Below are 11263 nucleotides of genomic sequence, written 5' to 3' on the forward strand. Positions count from 1 at the left end.
CTAGAATTCATCAGGTCGAATGGGGCACAACAAACATAACAATGGTTGGAACACCATATATATATAAACTTTTTGTTATAATAACAATTATTATTGTCTAATGCCTTTTTCAAATTATACATATAAACGTTTTGTTATAATAATAATTGTTATTATTTGAATGTCTTTTTCAAACTAAGGAAACGTGATTCTAATCCTCAAAAATAATATGTGATGACAAGAAAAATAATTATTATCGCGAAAATTTGTCTTCAAAACTTTCAAAACGTCGTCCACGATAGTTGTGTCTCCACAACAGGCAGTTGTCGTCCATTCTACAAAGTTTCATCATGAATACTCTGCCCAAACAATCTATCAAAGAAATGTGATCATGTTTTGACCGCTTGAAAAAGATGTTGACACCATAAAGATGGTTGTTTATACAGTCTCAAAACACACACACACAAAATTTGATTATTTGCGGTGGAAGCAGCGCAGATAGCCCATTGTGTTGTTTTATACTTGTCAATAACTAGCTTGAAACAAAGCTACACTTTACTACAAAGGTAAGAACATTTATATCTGTATATACACAAGTGTTCCTCGCGACTCACGGGCCTAAGTAAAGCAAAAACTACAGAAGTGTTACTGCAGGAAATGAACCTAAAAGATATTTACCATTTCCACAAGGCCTAGCACGGCCAGGTGGTTAGGGCGTTCGACTCGCAGTCTGAGGATTGCGAATTCGGATCTTCGTCCAACCAAACTTGCTCGCTCTTTCAGCCTTGGGGTCATTATAAAATTACGGTCAATCCTACTATACATTTCTAAAACAAGTAACCCCAGAACTGGCGGTGGGTAGTGGTTACTAGCTTCCTTCAGTCTTTCACTGCTATATTATGGACGGCTAGCACAAATAACCCTCGTGTAGCTCTGCGCGAAATTCAGAGTAAACCAAACCAAAACATTTTCCATAAGGAATGTGTATCTATTGTGAGCATCACTGTTTAGTGTTAACTGATTACTCATTCGGTAACTTTACTATAGTTTATCAAGTCCCAATGAACATCACTTTGTATTTATAATTTGCTTATTTAAGAAATTCGCACAAAGATACGCAAGAACCATCTGCAGAGAATCGTCTCAAACTTTAAACTTATGGACGAGAGAAAACGTAACTTGACAATAACACCGCACCAATTCATGGGCTATTATTTTCTAATCGATTATGGGATTTGAACCTTGGAATTAAACCTTGGATTTTAGTCCGTAAAATTACCTCTGACCCCAGAAGCCCCTAATAAACGTTGTCCCTATTGTCAATGTGTAAGTATGGTAGTTGTATAGCGAACTAACCAGAATGCGTGCCATGACGTAATATCATATTATAACCAGGACAAACTTTGTAGCACTGAGGTAACAAAATACTCTTCAGAAAATTGTGATTGCTCATCACACCAACATATTTCTAACAAATTCGATACAACACAATACAGTGCTTAAAATGCAGGATTCAAACGACAGTTTGTCTACCTTATATTATATAAAGTAAAAAGTAGTGTTAGTTCACTTACATGAATATTTCTGCCAGCACGTTTACTACCATATTCAAGTTCCTGTGACAACACAGTATACATACATATATTTATACATGTACTCAAATCTAAGAAAGATTAATTAAAAACAAATACGAAGGCCTCGAAGAAAATTCTAGACAAAACATGGCGTTTCGTTTGAATATTATGGAATACCTTCCTTCAGTTTCTGTGTTTAGCAAATTCTTTTGAAGACGTAAGCTGAGAAGTTATGGTTGTGAACAAAAATTCTTGTGAAACGCATTTTGATCTATTATATATATATATATATAGTAACTGTGCCGTGATAAATTATAGTGTTCTTATATCACAGTAATTAGTGTAAATACATTAATTACAGTAAGTACGTCGTGATAGGATGTATTATTGTTGGAATATCAAAATAATTTGTGTAAATACATTAATTATAATAAGTATGCCATGATACGTTGTACTGATTTTTATCACAATCATCTGTGTAAATATTTTTCAAGCAATTTTTATAACTTCATAAGTTAGCAAAACTTTCTATATAATGCTTAATAAAATTGCAGAGACGCGTCTAAAGCTTTAAACACTCAACACCCCCTTTTCATCGAAATACGTTATTTGTAGTACAACCAATAGGAGTTAACATATTACACCTGATTCAGGTAACCGATATTCCAAGAGAGAACAGACTCGACTTTAGAACACAACACAAGATACAACAATATAGTTCAGTGTGAAAGTTGGGTTATTTACGCAACCACATTTTATGGAATTAGGGAGTGTAACCAACAACGATTCGAAGAAAGGCTAAGTTTAAAATATAACTGTAGTATTTATATAAGGATGTAAATTTATATGTGTATTAAATCCGTGTTCACCAGAGTTATCGTATATAATAACAAATTACAACTTGTATTACATACCTTGATAGAACCTTTTCCATGTAGACTGGATATCAACTAAACGACCCCTAGGATCCAACAGATGTATTAAATAAGATATTCGAAGATTTTTTATCTTTGGTCATTTAGATATTTCCAGATATGTGTGGTACTTTACAAGATTAGATATTTGCAGATATACGTGGTACTTTACAAGAATTATAGACAAAAAACAACGCAAAATCTGTCCGGTGATAAAAAGTATCACCGTCAAGTTTTACCGAAAGTTCTCCGTTACAGTATATTACGTCACACTTGTTAACGGAATAATTATTTTGAATTTTGCGCAAAGCTACACGAAGGTTATTTGCGCTAGTCGTCCCTAATTTAGCGGTGTAAGACTGGAGAGAAGGCAGTTAATTTAGGTTAATTGTATTTAACTGAATAAAGACGTGATCTGAAAGGTAAGTGGGAGGACTAAAAATGTGATGTGAAAGTAAGATTTAGTGTTGTTTTTTGAATAATAAATTTGGATGATTATCATATGAGAATAAAAATTTCGAAGATGGGAATGAGAGGAATGGTTTGTTTTGAATTTCGCGCAAAGCTGCACGAGGATTATCTGCGCTAGCCGTCCCTACCTTAGCAGTGTAAGAGAAGAGGGAAGGCAGCTAGTCATCACCACCCACCGCCAACTCTTGGGCTACTCTTTTACCAACGAATAGTGGGACTGACCGTTGTTTATATCGCCCCCACGGCTGAAAGGGCGAGCATGTTTGATGCTACGGGGATTCAAACCCGCGACCCTCGGATTACGAGTCGAGTGCCTTAACCACTTGGTTATAGCGAACATTGTATGGTTGTAATGTTATTATTATACACTCTTCTAATTATTGTTATCGCTATTCATAAATTTTGTAAAGTTGGTCAGGTGGTTAAAGCACTCGACTCGTAATCCGAGAGTCGCGGGTTTCTATCACCCTCACACCCAACATGCGAGTCCTTTCAACCGTGGGGGCGTTATAAGCTACGATTAATCCCGCTCTTCGTTGGTAAAAGAGTAGCCCAAGAGTTTGTGGTGGGTGGTAATGATTAGTGCCTTCCCTCTAGTCTTACACTGCTGAATTAGGGACGGCTAGCGCGGATAGCCAGCGACCCTCGGATTACGAGTTTAACGCCTTAACCCACCTGGCCATGCTGGGCCGAATTTGGAAGATGGAGAAAGGGGTAATGAACGCGGAAATGTGCTGGTATATTGAAGAACTTACAATAGTTAAAATAACAATAAATAAATAGACAGTAAAGTATGTAATTAATTGTGCTAATTATATTGAACTAAACTGGCTATCTGTGCTCTGCCACCGTGGGGATTGAAACTGATTTTTAGCGTTATATTTCCTCAGACCAGCCGCTGAGCTACTGGGAAGTAGAGAATGAAATGATTATGCAATGGAAAATCTTAGAATTTCTTCCTAGGGCCCGGCATGGCCAGGTGGTTAAGGTACTCGACTTGTAATCTGAGGGTCGCGGGTTCAAATTCCCGTCACATCAAACATGCTCGCCCTTTCAGCCGTGGGAGCATTATAATGTGACGATCAAAAGAGTTGGTAAAAGAGTAGCACAAGAGTTGGCGGAGGGTGGTGATTACTAGCTGCTTTCCCTCTAGTCTTACACTGCTAAATTAGGGACGGCTAGTGCATATAGCTCTCGAGTAGGCTTTGCGCGAAATTCAAACCAAACCAAACCAAACCAATCTTTCCTAGAGAAATTATCAAAGGAAAATTAGTTCGATAATTTAGCGACCTGACTTTGTGTTATACGTTTGTATGTGTGGGGGAATATATATTTATATATATATGTAACATTATGGCTGAAAAGCATGTAACGTCACAATGAAAAAGTTCAGATCCACAGCAAACAGAGTCTAGATAGACCATTGTACAATAAAAACAAATACACATACTATATGACAGATAACAAGTTATTACCTCACATAAAGCATCAAATCCTGATTTCTTTGTAATTAAGACACAGACATGTATTATCTTCAACCAGTTTATACATGTAGATACAACACTTGTGTTATCAAATTTATTTGTAACTGGAAATTTTAATGGTAAAAGTAAGCTTTGGTAACCATTTTATTTTCATTATTACTTTTAACTGGTATGCTAACACTCGTCAGAAAACAGCAGAAACTTGTATATAATAAGGTGTTATATGGTATCCGTATTTTTCAATGTATTGCATACAGAATTCCAAACATTCTAAGTTTCTGTGATAGTTTACGACTGAATAACTTGTTTTTCAACTTCACTTTATTGTCCGTTTTCTTTGTGTGTGTGTTTTTATACATATACCTGGTGTATGTCAAATTAAGATAAAAAAATTCGTCTGCTATATGTGAATGAAATCAACTTTCTTTCAGCAGAAAGAAGTTGGATTGTGAAACACGAAGGTAACGTTGCAAAACTTATAAGGAATATGCTGTGTGGCCTTCAGGATATACACGTGAAGCAGATTCTTGGAAGTTGCGAAATCAGCAGTTGAAACATTAATTGTTAATACTAGATGCGCTGTGAGCGTGGCTCAGCGCAAGGAAAGTAATCAATAGTCCAATCGGGACGTATTTTATATGACGTAAATTCTGTACTATATTTTTCCCCCATAGTTGTGTAATTGTCAAATTCCTGCGAAAAAATTTATCAAACTACGCACATCCTATCTATAAGAAACAAATACTAATAGACAGAATAATTTAACGGTCGTCACTTTCAAATCTAATGCAAAAATGACTACTGGGGTCGTAATTTATTAAACTCTGTCTTTAAATAAATTATCTTTATCCAAAGAATGTTCCGAAAAAAAACGAACTTCATGCACTGTTTAGTTGTTGTTAAACAGAAAGCTACATAGTGGGCTGTCCGTGCTGTGTTCACCGTGGGTATAAATTTCTAGCGCCATTAGCGATCACAGTTGTCGCTGAGACACCTGGGAGGGGGGGCAGACATTATTAAAACAAATTTATAGTTTGAAAAGCAGTTGCTGCATACTTCGGATTAAGTTCTAGAAATCTAATGAATAAACATTACTTCGTTATAAGCGTAACAGGGAATAGCGCACACACACACAGTTAACGTAGTTCGATAATACTTGTCAGTGCATAATTGATTATGCTAGAATTAAAGCGATATTTCAATTTTCATAAAATTTAATTCACGACTAAAACACACGAATATAGTGAGACCTATTGAAACTCATCCCTTGCTTCTTTCAAATGAAAATGTCAAACCCAAGTCCGGATAAACGAAGAGGTTACCAACAGGGCTGGTCATCCAGGTGTAAAAAACCTTGGTCAAAACCTGAAACATGAGCCTCGGGTCTAGAAAGACCTGAGCGACTAACCTTTATCTGAATGGACTTAAAGGCGTATGAACAATAAGTTTGTTTGTTTATTGCATTTCGCGCAAAACTACACGAGGGCTTTCTGCACTAGCCGTCCCTAACTTACCAGTTTAAGACTACAGGGAAAGCAGCTAGTCATCACCACCCACCGCCAACTCTTGGGCTACTCCTTTACCAATGAATAGTGGGATTGATATGCATGTTAAAACGCCTTCACAGCTGAAAGGGCGAGCATGTTTGGTTGGACGGGGATTCGAACCCGTAACCCTCATATTACGAAATTATAGCCCTAACTACCTGGCTAAGCTAGGCATAAAAAAACGAAGACAGGCCTGTAGGGGCCCGGCATGGCCAAACATGTTAAGGCGTGCGACTCGTAATCTGAGGGTCGCTGGTTCGCATCCCCGTCGCGCCAAACATGCTCGCCCTTTCAGCCGTGGGGGCGTTATAATGTGACGGTCAATCCCACTATTCGTTGGTTAAAGAGTAGCCCAAGAGTTGGCGGTGGGTGGTGATGACTAGCTGCCTTCCCTCTAGTCTTACACTGTTAAATTAGGGACGGCTAGCACAGATAGCCCTCGAGTAACTTTGTGCGAAATTCCAAAACAAACAAAGAGACTTCTAGGATATGTAAGTGAGCATTATTCTAATTGTTGAATAAAACACAGTACAAGGAAAAAACTTGTCTTCTAATGTGATAGAGACAATACCGTATATCCTGTTTATATTTTCCTCTCTCCAACAATTTGTACTGTACGCCACTCCTTTATATCTGGCTCACTTGTCTTGAAAGTTGGTCCATACGCCCAACTTGCCTTTAAAATTTTTATGTTTTTAGGCATCTGCTCTATTTTAGAGGGTCAAAACACTTCTTTTTAGCCACTAGTTCACTTATATTTCTATCAGTCCATGAAGATATCTTGCGACAATCCCTATATACTAAAACAGATAATCTTATGATTTATCTTGATTTCGATTTCACGGGAGTTAAAAAAAAAAGGGTGGCATGTGTTATTTTTATATTTCGAAACACTGCAAAAGATAGTTTAGTACAGTTTTCATAGAAGTAAGGCAGACAGGTATGAAACTTTCTTGCGATTTTACAGAGGTTAAATATATGTTTTTGTTGAAAACTTGGTATCTTACAAAGGTCTAAGGTCAAAATATTTGGCAGAATGAGGATTTTGGAAGCCACGCCCTTGTATTTCATCCAATATAAAATATATATTTTACGAAGGAATCTTAAGATAACCTCCACAAACTAAAGCAAACACGTTACTTGGGCCCAGCATGGGCAGGTGGTTAGTACGTTCGACTCGTAATTTGAGATTTGTGGGTTCGAATTCTCGTCACATCAAACATGCCCACCCTTTCAGCCATGGGAGCGTTACAATGCGGCGGTTAATACCACTATTCGTTGGTAAAAGAGTAGCCCAAGGTTTGGTGGTGATGACTAGCTGCCTTCTCTCTAGTCTTACACTGCTAAATTAGATAGCCCTCGTGTAGATTTGCGCGAAATTCAAAATATTTTACCTTCTTTTGATCTTATAGGGATCAAAGGCAGGAAAAAATGCTATATAAGGAATAGGAAATTTGAGCCTAGAAACACTGTTTAGATTTTTAAACGTTACAAGTGTTTGTTATTAATAGTATTTTGATTCACACAAATCCTGAACTTGCAGATACTCTGTCAAAGAATAATCTTAGTTGTCCAAATATTGCCTGTAAATGTTTTGTCATTGCAAATAAATCTGTTTATAAACCGCCTGTACTACGCTTTACTAGGTCGCAGTTTAGTATGTTCCAATACATCTTTTTCACAAAGAAACCTCAAGTTGATACTTTGTTAAGTGTATATCTCTCTAAAGTATATATGGTACAGTATATCCTTCTGCTGCCATTTCTGTCTTGAAATCTTCTGCATTCTGAGGATCCCATGGAACATTGTGTATGGTGAGGAGATATGCTGTGTTTGTTTGCATACATTAATGTTCAAGTTTACGCATGTCTGTGTTTAAAGAAAACTCCATGGACAGAGTTTCGTCACAGTTACAAGCAAAACTTGACCTAAATAAAATGGAAGTTGAAAAGCTTAGGGTCTCACCAGGTGAAGTATTTTAGTGAAAAGGCAGAAAAAAGGCTAGTCATTTCATAATGGTAATACTTGAATTATGTGTGGTATAAAGTTATAAAAATGGGTTACAATTTACCTATATAAATAAAAATCAGAATGTATACATGTATATATATCTGTTCCATAAACGTTTACTCATTTATTTATCAATCAGCATCAAACTTGACACAGCGGTACATGATAACATGGGGAAGGTCATGCTGAAGGAGTTGGACCCCTCTAATGTTATATCTAATTTTGGAAAAAATTACCAATGTTGTGTGTCCTCCAGTACTAGAATGGATTACGTAACCACTGTTTAAATTAGAGTTTTGAAAACAGTATATCTTCCTTTTCATTAATGTATGGCTATATACTTTTATTGCGCTTTTAGCGTTTATCATTTTAAAAAACAGAAGCACAAGTTACTATCCTTTGTTACAAATGAATATATTTCATCCACCTAACGTAGTTACTCCAGTTATCTGTATATATAGCTCAGTTGTTCCCAGTATTTTTTATGTTGCGTACCCCTTGTCAGGTTTCTGAACCAGCAGTGCACCCCTGACACATAAAACTTATTTAACTCAAAGCCACACATTAACCTACCTGGACTCTGGCTGCCAAGGGCAATAGAACCTTGAATTTAGTGTTGCGAGTCCTTATGTTTACTGCTAACTCACCAAGGGACTATAACTATAACAAATTAAGAGTAGTTTTTATTCGTACAATTTAAATAAAAGGAAATAATTAATGGATAAGGTATTAATACGTGAGCGTTAAGCGCTGGCTAGTAGAACATGTTGGTTAATGAGATTTTTTTGTCACTTTTGAGTAATAGAATATACTTTGTTTTTAATTTTTTGACGGTTCTCTGGTACACCCAGGGTTGGAAACCGTTGATATAAGCACGTTATTTTCTAGATTCATAAATGGGAATGAAATCAATGCTTTAAGTTTTACATTTCATTTCAAACCTACCTTCACAACTTCACAGGTGCTTGTCTCTCGCAATCGAACACGAGGAATCACACAAGGCGTACAGAAGCTACAATGATCACGAGATTTTCGTTGTACCCCAAGCCACGAATTCGAACAAAGGTTCAACATTCTATTACACCTGGTAGGAAAATACTGAAATTTTCTGTTATGAACCTGTCTCACCCTTTGGCCTGTAGGAAGTTCGCGACTTTGGTTGTTAACTTTGAAGAATTGGTCCTTAAAGGATGCTGATTCGTGTTTAACACGACATTTTAACCCGTGGTTATTGCTGAAGTGGGAGCTATTGCGTGTAAAGACGGGTAATTCGTAGCTTCGGAGGTTCTGAAACGGATTTTCAATTATGTGTTGATACCTCTGGTGTGTAAATATTTTGGAATCGTAATCACTGTGCAGTTGGAAACAGTTTTTTTCTTTAAGAACTCGTGAGACATGGTATTTGTGGTACCAGAACTCATGATAAACGGTGGGTTCAAGATTTCCATTTGTCTCAGATGTCAAACTGTAATTACTATGATACTTAAAAGGATTAAACGACCTCAGATGAGGACTTTGGTTTGCCCACGACGGTAAATTTTGGTTATTGTAATGCTGGACAGTACTGTATTGGAAATACTGCTTACCGTAAAACACAGAGTCATGGCCATTTTGGTCAATGCCACTCCAAGAGTTTTTACTTCTACTGGATCGAGAATTCTGTACATAGTTGAGTCCGAAACCACGTTTAGTATCAGACAAAAAGTTGCGACTTGGACAAAGCCATAAACCATGGTTATGGTGGCGTCGTTTATTTTGTTCAGTATCATTCATGGTGTCTTGAATAAACCTAACACCATGATTTGTTGTAACTGTGGCAAAAATGAAGACTTTGGGCTTTATTGGAATCTTACATCTGATTACTATCCAGTCTAAGCCGGAAATCATTGGGAATTTTGTTGGTTTGTCGCTTACAGTCATCACTGAATCGAAAACTTTTTGACGACATAGGTGAAGAATTACTGATATTGTAGGTACATATCTTCTGCGTATTTGTCAGTTCTGATGTGTCGGTGGTAAATTTACTACTGTTGTTTAAAAAAACTCAAATAACACAATCTTCTGCTATATGTCACACTTACCTCTCCTAATGATCCAAGATTTAAAGTAGCAAACAAACTGAACATTCTTCTATTCTCTTAACTCCAAACTGCTGCTTTGACAGTTATTAATCATTATGTTCTCTTGATATTTATCAAATAATCTAAGATACACCTTGTAGCTGTATGGTAAAAGCATACAGAACTAGAACGAAATACGATATTTTTATAGACTCCCGTTTATATTTTTAACCATCAAAAACAGTGACCTTATTATGTTTGTTGGTGCCAAGAAAATTACTTTCCTTAACTTACAAGTCTTAAACAATATAAGCATGCGACTGTGGCTCTTCTTTTTCGTAACGTTTGCTACTTATTTTTGTAAGGTAGATAATCATTGGTTGATAGTCTATCTGATATAGTATGTGTTGAATTTTCATTGGCAGACTTCACGTGTATGGAAACCAGGAAAATCGAAAAATACACGGTTGCAGGAAAACTACAATAGCTTATAAATTCGGATAAGGAAATAATGGTAATAAATATACATCGATCAATAATAATTAAAAAAAAAGCAAAACAGTCTACTTTCGTACATAAAATTTAAGTATTAAGAATAGACATGAAAAGACAACTTGAAACTTCGTAACTACAAAAGAAATACGTATCGTGAAACTTCTTAAAACTACAAATATTCAGATGGTATCTCGTGGGCTCGAGGGAACAAGTTTCCGAGTTTCGTAAAATTTTGATAAAAATGACTAATTCACTAACTGCAAGAAAATCGTTGTTAGACGATTCTCAGAACGTCTTTAAAAAAAAAAAAAAGTTAATTAGGTAAATCTTGTTTCGCAAGTGAACTGGTGTCTAGTTGTTCTTCCAGACTTTGAAAAACACGGTTATTTCGCCCTTACGTATAACTTATACAATAAAATATATAATTTCAGTTTAGCTACGCATAAATCTCGACTTGAAATACATTAAAACATAGATATAATACATTTTTAACAGTAAAAGAACCATACTAACGGAGTTTAATTAACAGTTTATCGGGTTTTTGTTGCTAAATACAAAACTACACAGTGGGTAATCCTTGCCTTGTCTACCATGGGTATCGAAACCTAAATCTTTAGTGTTATCCACCGAGTTGCTGAGAGAACACATTTTGTGTGTGTGTGTGTGTGTGTTTGTAACTTTTAGCAAAGTCACATCACATGGATTCGAACTCTGTGATTTCAGCATTAC

At 36.3% G+C, this 11263-nt stretch overlaps 1 protein-coding gene across 3 annotated transcripts in view; it reads right to left on the bottom strand.

Moving 5' to 3' along the window:
• LOC143242718 (ras GTPase-activating protein raskol-like) overlaps window positions 1–10344 on the bottom strand; it is a 100091-nt gene extending 89747 nt beyond the window's left edge. For all 3 annotated transcript variants that reach the window (XM_076486203.1, XM_076486196.1, XM_076486193.1), the window contains exon 1: window positions 8925–10344. In XM_076486203.1, coding sequence (XP_076342318.1) covers window positions 8925–9899 — 975 coding nt within the window. In that variant the 5' untranslated portion in view covers window positions 9900–10344. The remainder of the gene's footprint in view (window positions 1–8924) is intronic.
• Window positions 10345–11263: the final 919 nt, after the last annotated feature.

Source organism: Tachypleus tridentatus, chromosome 2 (genome assembly GCF_004210375.1).
Source record: "Tachypleus tridentatus isolate NWPU-2018 chromosome 2, ASM421037v1, whole genome shotgun sequence".
Classification (NCBI taxonomy): Eukaryota; Metazoa; Arthropoda; class Merostomata; order Xiphosura; family Limulidae; genus Tachypleus; species Tachypleus tridentatus.